The sequence below is a fragment of the Prunus mume genome, linkage group LG2, assembly GCF_029339155.1.
Source record: "Prunus mume cultivar Tortuosa linkage group LG2, ASM2933915v1, whole genome shotgun sequence".
Classification (NCBI taxonomy): Eukaryota; Viridiplantae; Streptophyta; class Magnoliopsida; order Rosales; family Rosaceae; genus Prunus; species Prunus mume.
Genome location: NC_142699.1, coordinates 26,624,361 through 26,639,916, shown reverse-complemented (window position 1 = coordinate 26,639,916; position 15,556 = coordinate 26,624,361). Strand labels below are relative to the sequence as shown.

General features: G+C 38.2%; 1 protein-coding gene and 1 long non-coding RNA gene across 2 annotated transcripts; one reads left to right on the top strand and one right to left on the bottom strand.

The window, feature by feature from the left end:
• Window positions 1–4,382: 4,382 nt before the first annotated feature.
• On the bottom strand, window positions 4,383–5,977 carry LOC148919932 (uncharacterized). The gene is made up of 2 exons (XR_016123728.1): window positions 5,288–5,977; window positions 4,383–5,071 (listed from the first exon to the last, which is right to left on the bottom strand). It is a non-coding gene; the product is annotated as an uncharacterized LOC148919932 (long non-coding RNA).
• Window positions 5,978–7,236: 1,259 nt separating this feature from the next.
• LOC103324011 (serine/threonine-protein kinase 52) lies at window positions 7,237–14,034 on the top strand. Its single transcript, XM_008226048.3, has 6 exons — window positions 7,237–8,845; window positions 10,105–10,226; window positions 10,351–10,559; window positions 10,649–10,823; window positions 12,479–12,613; window positions 13,302–14,034. Exons 1-6 carry the CDS (start codon window positions 8,422–8,424, stop codon window positions 13,506–13,508), a joined length of 1,272 nt encoding a protein of 423 aa, XP_008224270.2. The 5' UTR covers window positions 7,237–8,421; the 3' UTR covers window positions 13,509–14,034.
• The last annotated feature ends 1,522 nt before the right edge of the window (window positions 14,035–15,556 follow it).

Here is a 15,556-nt window from a genome sequence, read left to right as displayed (position 1 = left end):
GATGTGCGTGAACAAGTGACGTCCTTCTTTTGGATGTGCGGTTGTGCGCGGCGTGCCAAAGACGGCTCACCGTAAGGCGTCGAGATGGTGATGAGGTTCGAGTAGAATATGGTTAAGTGATGCGCCTGTTTTGAGTTGGACTTCTAATCAAACGATTGTGACCGAGAAAGGAACTTATCTCGGCCGTCAGGTTCACGGCCTGAGTTACAAGGCCGTTTAATGGTGGTGTTGGTGGTGGGTTTTAGGCGGTGCTCCGGCGCGTTGCTCAGAGAGCGACGATCGTATGATATATGGGGTGAATGAGACGATAACAGGGATGGTGCTCCGGCGCCTTGAAAATCAAGGGTCGTATGATATATTGATGAATGAATTTTCCTTACAATCTACCACTACTCCTAGGAAAGCAATTAAAGGTATTGAAAGTGCATTGCAGGAAAATATAAGTTGCTCCGTGGGAAGCTTTTGGTTTGGTGTTGGACCCTTTGAACTTAGTCTTAAGCTTAGTATTTATAGGGGGAGTCCTGGAGGGACAATCAAGGCTTGAAAAAGATCTGTATGGTGGAGTCTGATCGAGGCAAGTGGGTAGTCAAATTGGCATTTGGGATCGTGAAGCATGGTGGTGTGACCCCCATAAATCTCGGCAAATCTTGGCCACCGCCCTGATCATGGGTTCTGCGCCCTTGGCCGTGGGAACGCATTTAAGGCCCTGGTCTGATGGTTGGTGATCTGACCTCAAGTTGTAAGAATACTTATGAGAATGTTTGCGCTTAATCACTCGATTCCTGCTACCAAATCCCGACTTCAGTCACTTCCCTCTTCCTTCGTGTATTAAATGCTTCTTGCGACCAATGGATTTGCTGCGATAGTCAGATGCATTACTTCATTAAATGGGGCGTGGGACCCTGAGGCCACGTGGCGATTTAACCATAGTATCTTCGACCGTGTCTCTTACAGCCTTCGGCCTCGGCCCATAATACCGCGGTCGTGAGGCGAGAGGATTTTGCCTTCGCATCCTTTCTTTTGTTTTTAGGAAGGCAAAATGTCTAACTAAACGTGGCCGTTTCAGTTTATGAGCAGTGTCAGGGCCGAGAGGAAATCCCTTCGGTTAGTTTATGACCGTGATTTATTGGGCACAAACAGTGGGAAAACAAGAAGGAAAAGTAAGAGGCGCCTCATGCAAATAGAGGAGTCCAGCCGCAGGAAAGTCTTGGAACCCCAAAAAGCTCTGCTCCTATATGCTTGGGTTGGGGAGATTTCACCAAAGAGGATTGAATGGAAGAAAGTGAAGAAAAATTGAGAAGAAGACTTGATAAAATTGAGGACAGAGATGGTATTGTCATACTCGGCTCCTACTTGATTCGTTGTCATCCCTACCAAGTAGGATGTGGGCTCCACCAAGTCTGGACAAGCTCGAAGGCTAGATCAGCCTGAGGGCTCTGATGTCAACGAATAAAATTTTTTATAAAAAAAATTGAAAAAAATTACAAAAAAAAGTAAGAATTTTTTTTTATAACACATACCTAGCAATATTTTATTTATTAATCTCATACATATAATTCAAATTAATCCCATGTGAATAGTAATTGCCCTTGGGTTATCATGACAATGGATGAAAAAGCACCAAAAAAAAAAATGCTACAGCAGATACTATTTATGTGAACAATAACTAGCCTTACTTGCCATTGCCTTTTGTCATAGCAAATGAGTAGAAGTGTTTTAATAACTCTTCAAAACATATTCATCTCTTCCCTAATTTGAGCAACGAAGCTATAATTTGAGTACCAAATCGATCTAATTTAAAAGTTTAGATATAAAAATTAATTTAAATTAAGGATACCTCAAAAGTTGGAAAAGTTTCTAGTACCCAACAATTTTCAAAAGTACCAAATTGAGATGGGTTAAGAGCATCTCCACCCACAAGGGCAAAGTCTAGGGCAAGGGCAAGCAAGGGCTGTTACTATTCACGTGAATAGTGTCAGCCTTTGCATTTGTGGTTCCACCCACAAGGGCAAAGTCTAGGGCAAGTCTAAGGCAATTACTATTCATTGTACTTTATTTTCAATTTTTTTATAGTTTAAACCATTAATTTTGATAATCTTTTGTAATTAAATTTTCGGATAAGATTTTCACCCTCTAAAATTGTGCCACGTCTGATGTAGAACAAATGTCAGATTTTATCGCTTGAGTTAGAAAAAGGACGTAGTGGGAATTTGCAGATTTGTCGTCCGAGCTCCGATTAGGACGCAAAATACCATTTCGGAAAGGGAACGACGCCACGAGTCAAACTCACAGCTTTGCTGTGATGTATGATGGATTTTGGCATTTTGAGGTCGTTTGGCCTTCCAAAACGGCATTTAAAGTTTCGTAGTTAATTTTCAGTATTTTAGATTTTAATAAAAATTATTCAAAGAAAATTCCTTTTAAAATTGTGCCATGTGTCAAATGTTAGATAACATTTTCAGATATTTTTAAAAAATTTTAATCTCAGATTTTAGATAAGATTTTCACCCTCTACAATTGTGCCACGTGTCAAATGTCAGATAACATTTTCAGATATTTTTTAAAAATTTAATCTCAGATTTTTGATAAGATTTTCATCCTCTCAAATTGTGCCACGTGTCATCTCAATCTTCTAAATCCGTCTATAAACTATACCTGATTTTCAAACCCCTCACACCATCTCTTATCTATTCCTTCATTTCTCAGATTGTAGAAAACACATTCTACTCTCAATGTCAAACTTGTTGAGGGTGTTGGAGAGGCAACAGAAACAAAGGGAAGAAACAAGGCGTAGACGTGCTGAAGAAGATCGGGAAGCCGATGAAGAAGAGGAACTACTGCTTGCAGCAGCGGTGTGTATGATGGATCAATCAAGGCAAAACCGTCGTCCTCGTGCCCCGAATGTGGACAGACATAGGGAGTCTCGGGGTAAGAATCTCATGGAGGATTATTTTATCCCAAATCCGTTATATCCTGCTTCTAAGTTTCGAGAAAGATATAGAATGCAACCACATTTGTTCCAAAAAATCATGCATGATATTTGTAATTACGACACATACTTCATTCAAAAGCATGATGCTGTTGGAGCTGTAGGTCTTATCCCGGAGCAAAAATCGATAGCTGCTTTGCGGATGCTTGCTTATGGGGCATCTGCAGAGCAGGTGGATGAGATTGCAAGGATGGGAAAATCTACTGTCCTAGAGTGCTTGGTGAGATTTTGTGATGCAGTGGAAAATTTGTACACGAGGGAGTACCTTCGCAAACCAACGCCAAGAGACCTGCAACGGCTTCTACAAAAAGGCGAGGCCCGAGGTTTCCAGGAATGATTGGAAGCATCGATTGTATGCAGGCGGTGGAAGAATCCATCGCTTGGCAAGGGGAGTACGGGAATCGGAAGGGCCAAAAAAGTATAATTTTGGAGGCCGTAGCTTCATTCGATTGTTGGGTTTGGCATGCCTTCTTCGGGGTTGCCGGTTCTCAGAATGACCTCAATGTCCTTGGTCAATCCCCAGTGTTCGATGAGGTATCGCGAGGTCATTCCCCAGTCACGTACCAAATCAACAATACCGCTTACTCGTGCGTACTACCTTTCCGACGGAATTTATCCTAGGTGGACGACATTCGTGAAAACAGTTCCGAATCCCCAATCCGAGAAGGAAAGAAACTTTGCTTCCTTTCAAGAAGGTTACAGGAAAGACGTGGAGAGGTGTTTCGGTATCTTGCAAGCTCGTTGGGCAATTATTAGAGGTGCTGCTCGGATGCTAGATGAGGAGGTGCTGCGGAGTATTATGATGACTTGCATCATCCTTCACAACATGATTGTGGAGGATGAGTATGACTATGATGCTCAAGAGGTGTTTGAACCCGATCCAATGAACACATCGTTGACAAGAATATATGAAAGGCCGATTGGACCAAATGGACTACCACTGGAGCCCGAACCAATACTTCGGGATGGTCAATTCAACAACCCCATGATTGATCGGTATCAAGAAATGCAATCTTCATATGTTCACGAGATACGTCAACGTGACTTGATCGAGCACTTGTGGGAGATGAAAGGCAATCACAATGGATGAAGTCAAGATTAGTGCTTTGTTTGGAATTATGCCTTGTTTTTAATTATGCTTCATTTTGTGTGTGGTTTTTTTTTTGGAATTAGGCTTTTTATTATTATGCTTTTATGTATGGTTTGTTTTGTGTGTTGTTTGCAATCAATGAAGGTTTTTTTGAATTAATATTTGTTTTGATGCTCAAATGTTTTTAATAAATAGTCATTTAATTTCATGCTTTTTTGATTGAATAAAAAGGGAACAATACAACAAATTAAAGGATAAGGGAACAATACAACAAATGAAAGGAAAATACAACAATACAACAACTTAAAGGATAATACAACAATACAACAACTTAAAGGATAATACAACAATACAACAACTTAAAGGATAATACAACAATACAACAATACAACATATGGCAAAGGTGTTTCAATTGCTTCCTAATGGTTTTCATCATTTAACCAATCCGTATTGCTAGGTCCGTCGTCATTGAAAAGTTTTTTCCTCATGACATCTCTTCTTCGTTGCTTCCAATAAGCCTTTGTTTCGGGAGACATATGGCTCGTATCCATAGCCATGATTTTAATCTCTCTATCCTCTATGTCTTTTTCTTGTGCCATTTGTTGTTGGAGAACAAATGCTTCCTCTCGTGCCTTGTCCATTTCATCTCTTTTCAAGTCTCTCTCCATTCTTAGTGAGGCGCTCTTAGCTATATGCTCCAATAATTGTACATAATCATTGGTCGAAGTGGCCCCTCTCTTGGCCTTTGCCGCCTTTCTCCCAATAGGTCTTGGCGGACGTGGCACAAATGGTGACTCCGTTTCCATTGGGGAGTCCAATGGAGAATCGGTTGATGTTGAATCGTGGAGTGGCGTCTCATTCATCACAACCGGCGGACCGGTGGGAATAATTTTGAATCTCGAACAATCCTTCACAATTTCCCAACATTGGAAATGCACGAAACTTTTTTTGCCTTGCCCCATGGCACCGAACCACATTTGTGCTTGTACCATCTATTAAAAATAAATAATTGGAAGTGCAAGAAACAAAAATTATTATGCAAGAAAATATAAACTATTTTGAAATGCAAAAATAAAATTGATTATGCAAGAAAATATAGACAAATTAAAGGTGCACCAAGAAAAAAGAAATTATGCAAGAAAAACAAATAGAATATGAAAAAAAAAGTGACATTGAATTGATTAAAATGGCAATTATAAATATTTTACCTCATCGGTTAAATTTTGACCGCTTTGAATGTTCGCCTTTGCTTTTGTCAAGGCATTTCTCCATTTCCCTAACTCTTTATTAAGAAGTTTCCATCTACTAGACAACGCCATTTCGGTCCGAATAGAACCCGATCTTTGACAAAATTCTCCATGAATTTTGCTCCACATGTGATGAAACTTCATCTCATTACCCGTGATAGGGTCATGACTAATGTTCACCCAAGATTGACACAACGCAATATCTTCATTCGTTGACCACGAGCCTCCGACTTCAATAGAAGATGCCATTTGTTTTTTTATACAAATGGAAAGTAGTAGAAAGAGAGTAAAAAATATTTGAAGGAGAAGAGTTTGTATGGAGAATTGGTGTGGAAGTGAAAAATGTGAGTGGAGATGAACAAAAAAATTGGAAGGAGAAAAGTTTGTATGAAGAATTGGTGTGGAAAGTGAATAATGTGAGTAAAGAGTAAAAAATATGGGATGGAGAAGAAATTGTATGAAGATTTTAGTGTGGAAAGTAAATACAATGGTTAGGTATTTATAGAGAAAAAATACAGAATTTTTGGGTATTTTTTAAAAAAAAATTCAGATTTTTTTCGATTTTTTTTGCAATTTTTTTAGCCAAAAAAACGAGGACCGTCGGATGTCTGGAAAAATTCAATCGGAGAGTCCCCGGCGCGCCACGTGGCACCCGCCGTTGAGCTGCTGGTCGACGCCACGACGCCACTAACTCGGCTTCAGCCGGGCAAGACTTGCCCTTGGGCTTCTCGGGCTCGTGGGACCCGCCACCAAATCGGGCCCGCCCTCGCTGGATCGAACTTCGGGCGCGCGGCGCCTTTTCCTCGCCCAAGAGCGCTGGAGATGCTCTAATAATTAGTGATAAAAATTCCACTTTTTATTATTATATAGACGAGACTTGGGTTGGGTCTAGGCCTCATCATTTGGCCCGCGGGCTCATGGGCGATGGGGCCCGCCGCCCATTGGAAAAAGCCGCCCGCCCGTTATGGGCTTTGAGATGGCCCGCCCCTGGGCCGGCAGGCTTCTGCCCGCCCATAGGCCCGCCCGATTAAGCCCAAGAAAGCCCGCCCACCCAAAAAGCCCGGCCCGTTAGGCCCGCATATATATATAATTATGTATAAATAAGAGTTTAGGATTAGGATTATATCACTTAAATCACATATATAATTTGTTTCATTTCATTTACTTTTCTTTACTCATTCCTAGTTTATAATTAGATGATTAGCACATTAATTTGTGTCAATTATTAATACAACAATTATATATATATATATAAATAAGATGAACAATATATCATATCACTAAACATAATCGTACTACTACCACCAAATATAATCATATTTTTCTTGAACACATCACCAAACATTTACATATTTATTTATACCATCCTTTAAAAAAAATATCTTTTTGATACTTATTATTTTTTTAAATTATTTCTTAAAACGTATTATGGTCTAATTATGTAATAACCTCAAAAATAATACTTTATTTTATTATTTTTGTGGAAAATCTTATTAAGTTGTGTGACTTTATTGAGTATTTTATGAATTTGGTTTGATGTGAAAATATTGGAATTAAGTGAGTTTAATCTCAAATTTAGACTAAAATGCCCTTATGATTAAGTTTATGATTTTTTGAATGAAGTAGGTCTGCTTCGGCCCGTTGGGCTTAGCCACCGCCCAATGGGCTTTCTCAAGCCCGACCTATGGGGGCTTGAAGTTTCTAAAAACCTGCCCGCCCGCCCGATATTTTCTCTCCTCTTTAAAGCCCGGCCTCAGAATTTTGGCCATCGAGCCCTAGTTGGGTCCGTCTAAACAAGTACACGTAAGCTAGGTAAACAGACAGAGTTTGGGTCCTCCCGCGCCGTGGAACAGATTTGTTTGTTTTTTTTTTAAATTTTAATCAGACAGATTTGTTGTTTTTCTGTTACGAATTCTTTTTTGGGTCAATTGTTACGAAAATTATTTTCTCCTGGCCACCTTTCTCGTATGTACCTGTCAATTGTACCTCTCTTCTGGTATTTTCCTTGAGTTTTGAAACAGTCTCTCTCCCTCAAAGCCGTACATTAGGCAAACCCGCGCATCTCTCTCGCCTCTCCCTCTCTCTCCCTCCCCTCTCCCTCTCTCTCTAAAACTCTCATTCATTCGCCTCTGCCTTCTGGGCTGTGGTTTCCTGTTCTGGTTTTTTGGTTAATCCTCCTCGAAATCTCATCCACAAAGGAAAAACCAAAAGGAAAACGAAAAACCCATAAGCCCCAAACTGCCCAACACCGCAAAAATGTTGTTTTCTGCTCATTATTGTTGTTACAGTTTGTTCCATTCTCTGTTTTTTCATTGCCCTCCAACGGCTTTGTCTTTCTTCGATTCTCTGGTGTTCAAAGTAAACCTTTTCGTCTCCCTATAATATATTCCAGTTTCGGGATTTATTGGGATTTTTTTTTGCACGCGTGATTCTTCTGGTACTTCTCCGTGGGTTTGTTTTTTGGGCTTGTGTTTGAATTTTCAATCTTTTGAGGGTCATTGGTCTTTGGTCACACAGTTGTGGAAATTGTGTCGTTTTCTGAGAGTTTACTTTCATTCTTTTGTTATTATTTATAGAAAAGAAATCAAAGAAAAGTGGTTGGTGATGAAATACTTGGGATTTTGAAGGTTGTTTTGTTTTCATTTATTTCATTTGGAATATAAAAGAAGGGAAAGTCGGTATTGATTTTTTTATTGGTGCATATTAACAGAAATTGTTTTTTGGGTTATGAGGTCAACATTGGAGACATTTGGGGTGGTGTGATTGGTTTTCAATTACATCATATATTCCTTTTTCATCTTCCATCTTATTTCATTTGTTAAATTTAAGGAAAGCTTTGTTGGTGAGTTCTATTGTTAACCAAAGAAGGGTTTTCCAAATCTATCTGTTTTGAGCTTTATCATTGATGGGTTGCTGCATGCATATCTGGCAAAGATGATGATGAAAAATTGAAGTCTTTTGTTGATCATGTTTTCTATGACAACAGCTTAACAGATTGTTTCTGGGTTTAGCTTTGTTTCATTTCTTTTTGCTGTTCCCATTACCGTTGGTAGTTTGGATTTTCTCTGTCGATTTTTCTGTATTGATTGTCAGCAATGGATTCAAGGACAAGTGAGAATTTTGAAGGTGACATTGTATCGAAGCAGGTGGATCTCCAGCAAGGCGATATGAAGTTTAACATTAAGGGTACAGGTACAGGAAGCATTAGTTTCAAAGATATGGATCCAAAAATTAAGGGTACAGGAAGCATTAGTAACAAACAGATGGATCCGAAAATTAAGGGTACAGGAAGTATTAGTAGCAAAGAGATGATCTTCAGAGCTGATAAAATTGATTTGAAGAACATAGATATACAGCTTGAGAAGCACTTGAGCAGGGTTTGGTCCAAGAACATTGAGAGAACCAGGCCTAAGGAAGAGTGGGAGATTGATTTATCTAAATTGGATATAAGATATGTTGTAGCTAGAGGGACCTATGGTATTGTATACAGGGGTACCTACGATGAACGAGACGTTGCAGGTAATCACTGATAATCCCATTCCCATTGTGATTTTGATTTTTTCTGGCTGTGTAGGACATGATGGAAAGAAAAAAAAAGGAAGGAGCTTTCTTTACATATTGTATTGAATACATCCATCTTCTCTGTGTATCTCTTATGTTAATTTGGCATTGAATAACTAGTTTTTTGGCAGTTAATTCTAAGAACTGCTACGCTGAATCCCTTTCGGCCATTTCTGGTGTTGAATTGGGATTTATATGAATAAAAATAACAATATGTTTTTAGCATTTCCCTTTGCTTTTGGTGAGTCATGTTAAAACACTAATTTGGCATATATCAAGTCTGTAGGTGAAACTGAATTATGTGTTCCACTTCAACGTTGAACGCATGATATTGAAGTGTTACATATAATTTATCTTTATAATCTGTATTATTGGTGTAAGAGTGTTGTGATTGACAAGTTCTGTTATACTTCCAGGCCTTAGTAGAATTTTGATCAAGACATTAAAACCGTTCATAATCCTGATAGAAAACCATAGACAGTCTTAATTTGTATGAATTTTTAAAACTTCTGTACTGATGTTGTTTATGGCACTTTCCAACATGTGATTATATTACTCCAATTGCTCTGTTTCGCTCTGTTTCCAATCAATCATTAGCAGCCATAAAAGTCGGTGCTCAACCTCATATCATATGTACTCTCTTTGATAATTCTGAAATTCTTTGGATTTATGCAATATAAATTGGAGCTACCACTTTCGTATTATGAATGATCTTATTTGAGTTACATTATAATGCTGAAGCAAATCTATTAAAGAATATATTTAGTCAAAGTTAAAGAAAAACACTTGAGGAGCCAGGATGCCAGTTAATTAATAATGGATATTTTATTTTGGATTATTATTCTAGAGCTTAATTTCTGTAAAATGAAAAAGGAAACATCATACTTCTGAGATTATTTATAGTAGTTTGATAACTTTGCATAAAGTTATAGAACTCTGCAAATGAAGTTAATTTAGTATATTTTGTTGCAGTATTGTCTTGTCAGGAACCTGGCGGAGTTTGAATTGTTTTACATGGTGATTTGCAAACTTTATGATTGAAGCATGACTGTTTAATCTGTTCTAACACTAGTCATTTCATTTCTAGAGTACCAGAAAAAAAACTGATGTTAAATGAGATCGATAGCAATTGTTTGCAGTGGTGGTACAGTAGTGCTCTGCCACTTTGTTGGCATGCATATCAAATTCTCATTGCAATCTTGTGCTGAATTTTATAGTTAAGGTGTTGGACTGGGGGGAGGATGGTTATGCCACAGCTAATGACACTAATGCTGCGCGGGAATCTTTTCAAAAAGAAGTTGCTGTCTGGCACAAGCTTGACCACCCTAATGTTACAAAGGTACAGACCCAGTTTTCTTTTGATTTTTTATATTCAGTTTATTGCAATCTCCATTATTAATGTAAAAGTGACAGTTGTGGAGATTATCACTCAACGATTCTTCCACCCCTCCTCTTTGTCTCAGTTCATTGGAGCTTCAATGGGAACTTCAGATCTTAAGATTCCTTCAAAAAGCTCTTCAAGTGATGGTCTAGATTCTAATCCTGCAAGAGCATGTTGTGTTGTTGTGGAGTATCTCGCTGGTGGGACACTAAAGCAATACTTGATAAGAAACAGGCAAAAGAAACTTGCCTTTAAGGTTGTGATCCAACTTGCTTTGGACCTGGCTAGAGGGTGAGTTCGATTGTTCTATACATTTCTCAGCTACATACTTTTCTAGTAAAATTCTTATTGATCTGGGATTGTTACCCTTCCTCTTGCAGTCTTTGCTATCTGCATTCTCAAAAAATCGTACACCGTGATGTCAAAACAGAAAATATGTTGCTTGATACTCGCAGAAACCTTAAAATAGCAGATTTTGGTGTCGCTCGTGTTGAAGCTCAGAATCCAAGGGACATGACTGGTGAAACTGGTACCCTTGGATACATGGCCCCAGAGGTATGCATGCCTAGTTAAAACCTGTTATGTGTTTTTGTGTAGCTGGAATATTATTTCACACTAAAAAAGTAACTGTCTGGTGCTCTATGAGCTTGAAATAAATTAACAAAAAAAAGGGGGGGATATAAGGTTAAATCTCCCCTACACTTCTAATTTCATCAGTTCACACCTTAATTGTGCATGCATCTTTTTTTTAGCTTTGGACTTTAGAATGGATGGAAATGACACGCAAGCTTTACATGTGAATAAGTGTGTGCCCTTCATGTGAGAAAGCCTAAACTACCTGCCGAAACCACACTAACATATTTTAAAACAACAAAAATTGCATAAGGCTGTTGTGAGCATGTGCAAAGGCACATGGGCTCAGCAAAAATGCTCTCACAGGGTTCTCAACATCCATGTTGAAACCAGAGCAACATATAACAAAGCCACCTTCCTCTTGCTTTTCCCCAAAAAATACCAACACTTATTTGTACAAACTATTATTTCTCAGTTCCCAGCTTCTGATTCTTTACTCTAACCCCACCAAATTCGCTCGTGAAGGCGATGAAGACAGGGACCCAATTGAGGATGTTGTTTTGAGCCTTTAAGTTGGTTATGAAATCAATATACTGCACACCACCTTGCTCGGTATTCTGTCTGTTCCCAGGCATCAAGAGAAGTAATTCATTGAGGTCAAGTATGATAACCTCTTATTCGACACACATCAACAACACTAAGCATTTAAGAACTATTCCTTTGACCTTTTCGTGTTACTGGGAATCTGCTTGATCAATATGTTAAATTGAGCTTTAGATGAAAGAATGAGATGGCCAAGGTGAGAGGGTTTAGTTCAAGAATTGAGGATTGTAATTGTGGATCATGTTATCAAAGTATTTATCGCCGATGATAAAGATTTAGGAGTCCAGGTTGTTGCTGGAGCTGATACTTAGAGCATGAAGGGCCAACCTTTGAGAAGGGTTTAAGAGCGAGTTGGCTAGAGAGGGAGAGGGGCTTATGGCTATGATAAAAAGAAAAGAAGAACGTGCGGCAGTTGAGGACAGTGTTGGTTTTTCCACTGACATAGCAAACGACCTGTTATGTGGGTGTGGGATGATGTGGCCACCGTAGTTGCCCATGAGGTGACCTGCCTTACGGTGCTCGTTGGAAGGAGAGGCTCGTCACATGAGTCTGTATGAGAGCTTTCCTTAATGTCATGTGAAAGGCACATGAAATTTCCATCCATTTTAACATGTGTTAATTGATAGAATTAGAAGTTTAGGGGAACATTGGGACTAGCCTAAAGTTTATGGGGGTTAATTTTATATTCCAAAAAAAAGGAAAGAAGCAACAAGGAGATACTATTGAGTTGAATTATGTTTTCCATCTTGCATATTGTGCTAAAGATGATTCTTCTTTATCGGGTTTGGGGTTGGTTTTGTCTGGGACTCTGATATTGTGTTCCCCCTGTGATAAGGTAAAATTATCATTTGTGCTGTTAGCTTGTTACAAATACCTCCATAAATGAGAAGAAAAAAAAATCAATTTTATGTACATTATTGGGCGTGAAAAGAAAAACCTCTCTTATTCTTTCCTCTCTGTATTTCTCTTAATTCGTGTGATATTTTGTGAGGTTTTAAGTGGTAAATCATTAAGCTGACAAGATATATATGTAGGTTCTGGATGGTAAGCCTTATAATAGAAGATGCGATGTCTACAGCTTTGGCATATGCTTATGGGAAGTTTATTGCTGCGATATGCCTTACCCAGACCTTAGCTTTGCTGATGTATCATCTGCAGTTGTCCGACAGGTCAGTTTTTTTCAAGAAATAAATATATATCTCTTTACATTATATAAATACAAGGAAACCTGGCATGATCTAGAGTTTGACTTGTCCATGTTTAACTTTAAAGGTCCTTTTGAAATGTGGGATTTCAAATCTAGGGATTTTGGCTTATGTTTTATATGTAAAAGTTGCATGATACATGAATTTTCATATTTGCATTGTGCATATATATTTCTGATGATTCATTGTATCTGATAATTTCAAATTCAAAATGTTCCATTGTCACCTTTCGAAATAAATTGAATTCAATATTTTTGTTGCTTTTCCAATAAAATGTAGCTTCATTGTCAAAATCCAAATCGCTAAGTTAGGTCACCCAGTTTAAAGTTATCTGCTTTTATAAGACTGCTTACTGTTCATTTAATGAGCAACGTTTATTTATTTTGCTTCTCTGCTGACAATGACCAAAATAAGAAAAATCTGAAATGACTTAAGAAAATTGCATGAAGATTTAGCTCATATCTTGTACTTTTCTGCCTGTTGGTTGGGTCTAAGACTCCAAAGATCAAGGCTTAGTTAGTTGAGTTACCAGTGTCTTAATGAATGGACTTTTGTGGCGGTCTTTGTAATTGAAGTTGTATATCTACTCGAAGATTTGACATCTAACTCTTCATGGGCGTTTCATTGTTCGTACTATATGGTTTGTTAACAGAACTTACGGCCAGAAATCCCCAGATGCTGTCCGAGTTCTTTTTCGAACATCATGCGCAAGTGCTGGGACGCAAATGCAAATAAACGTCCTGAAATGGGTGAGGTGGTGAGAATGTTGGAAGCAATTGATACGAGTAAAGGAGGTGGGATGATACCTGAAGACCGTTCTCCGGGCTGTTTCTGTTTTGCCCCTACTCGTGGTCCCTGAGCTTTTATCTTGATTTGTTCCTGTTGCCGAAGGAAATTGATCGGCTATTTTCTTGCCAGAAAGACGATTGAAAAGAAAAAGAAGGGAAAAGAAAAGGATGGTAAAGTTTTTTTTCAGATATGCTTGCAGTTGCAGCCTTGCCGCTTAGTTTCAAAGTTGTTTCTTTAGTGAATGAACAAAGAAAGGTTTATGAATTGTGCATCAATCTGATTTTCCAGCTTGTATTTGTGATGTGGGTCTGTTTCGATAGTGAGCTTCGAGAGTTGGGATTGAATGCGTTGTTGCACATGACAAAGAGCCGAGGGAATCGTTGCCTAGGAACAAACAGGCAGTGACTGGATGGAAACAAGTTGAGCAGCTTATTGAAACGTATTTAGGGGCTGTATTATATATGGTTCTGTAGCATTGCTATGTTCCTATATATTTGATTGGCCTTTTGTATGTTGATTTTTAAACGAAAAGATTTGCATTTGTTTGTTGGGCCTTTTGACCTTTCATTTAATGCATATACTAATTAGCGACGAAACTTAGAAACTTATCTGGACGCTAAGTATGCTAAGGACTATTATGTGGGCAAGAATGTAATTCTACGGCATTGAGCAACACACAAGCAAAGCAAATGTTTGGCTCACGTCCCATTCATTTGGAGGTGGAGAGGGTGTCAGGAAAGGATAGAAAACAATTCAAGCGATAATTGATTGTTGGTTCTATTTGAGTGATCTTTAAATTTATTTTCTACTTTTAAGGGGTGGTGCAAATTCGAGATATCTTTCAATATTGAGAAGAAAAATAACACATGAATTCGACCAAATAAATGACAGAAAGAAAAAGAGACCAAATAAATGACAGAGAGAAAAAGATGAAGAGATGCACCAGCTTAGTGGGATTCTAGTATTATTAATTTGAACACCAATTAAATAGAGCTTGCTTGTATGATCATCATCTCACAGGTGACAGCATATCTCTTATATATTCTTCTCATGTCATGCGCTTGCCATATAACACAAGTGGAATTGTAGTCGGATTAATTTGGTGATGGATGAGGATGAACCTACCTTCATTTGTCGCCTGTGGTTGCTTCTGTGTACCTATAGTGGTGGAAGTGGAACCAATGCCAATTATTATGAAGAGAAGTTAATTGGTATATTTTATAAGGGAGCGGTTGTTCACACTCTAAAAAATTTATTTTACACGTCTTTATTATGAAAATATAAGGAAAAAGTTTCACTCGAAAGAGTATGTATGATGACTATTTTAGAGTGCCAATAACAATTCCCTTTTGTATAAAATTATGACCCCTAAGTGCAATCATTGGTGATTTTGAGGTGGAGTGCATTAAATCGAACCATGTCCACTCCTATTTATCAAACTTATTCATCAAAATTGTTCACCAAATCGACGATGTATCTATAATACCAATGAACTATTTATTTGTTGGTATTTCTCTATTTTTAGAGGAAGTTTCAAGTTCGAATTTTCATTTTTTCTTTGTTTGAGAAGTAACGTAATGAGAGAGATAGACATATAATTGTATACAATAGTTAGTACGAAATTGAATTACTCCCACGAAAGCGCAAAAAACAGTCCCTATATTTTTCTGTACAAACATCTTATTTGGTAAACAGATCATCCTTTATCAACATGAATAGAAGATTTGTCCTTGCTGCCGATACGATGTCCTATTATTTACCTAATCCCATAACATTTGTTTGTTTTTAACCGTACCCTTTTGGAAGTAGTGGGTGTCACCACTTGCACTAGTTAAATCATTGTCATTCTCCATATCTGCACCCTCTACCGCTTCACCTTATCTAAGCTAAGAATAAGATCCTAGAGGTAGGGCACCTTATAAAAAGAAAACCCCTATGAAATATATTTATATTTTTCTAAATAAAGCACTGGACCCAGCCTCTATCTTCTATTGGGTTCCATGCGACAGTGCAAAAGCAAACAGCAGCAGTAGAATTGTTCCTTATTTTATGCTGTCAAGAATGTGGACGTCAAATCGACCATGTGCATATTCTCAGAACACTCCCCTCCCCAGAATA

Bases quoted from the DNA above. Each gene is read 5' to 3' on its own strand.
- LOC103324011 (XM_008226048.3), top strand. From the start codon at position 8,422: ATGGATTCAAGGACAAGTGAGAATTTTGAAGGTGACATTGTATCGAAG. The intron at 10,227-10,350 runs GTACAGACCCAG...TCTTTGTCTCAG, and splicing joins ACCACCCTAATGTTACAAAG to TTCATTGGAGCTTCAATGGG. The intron at 10,824-12,478 runs GTATGCATGCCT...ATATATATGTAG, and splicing joins TTGGATACATGGCCCCAGAG to GTTCTGGATGGTAAGCCTTA.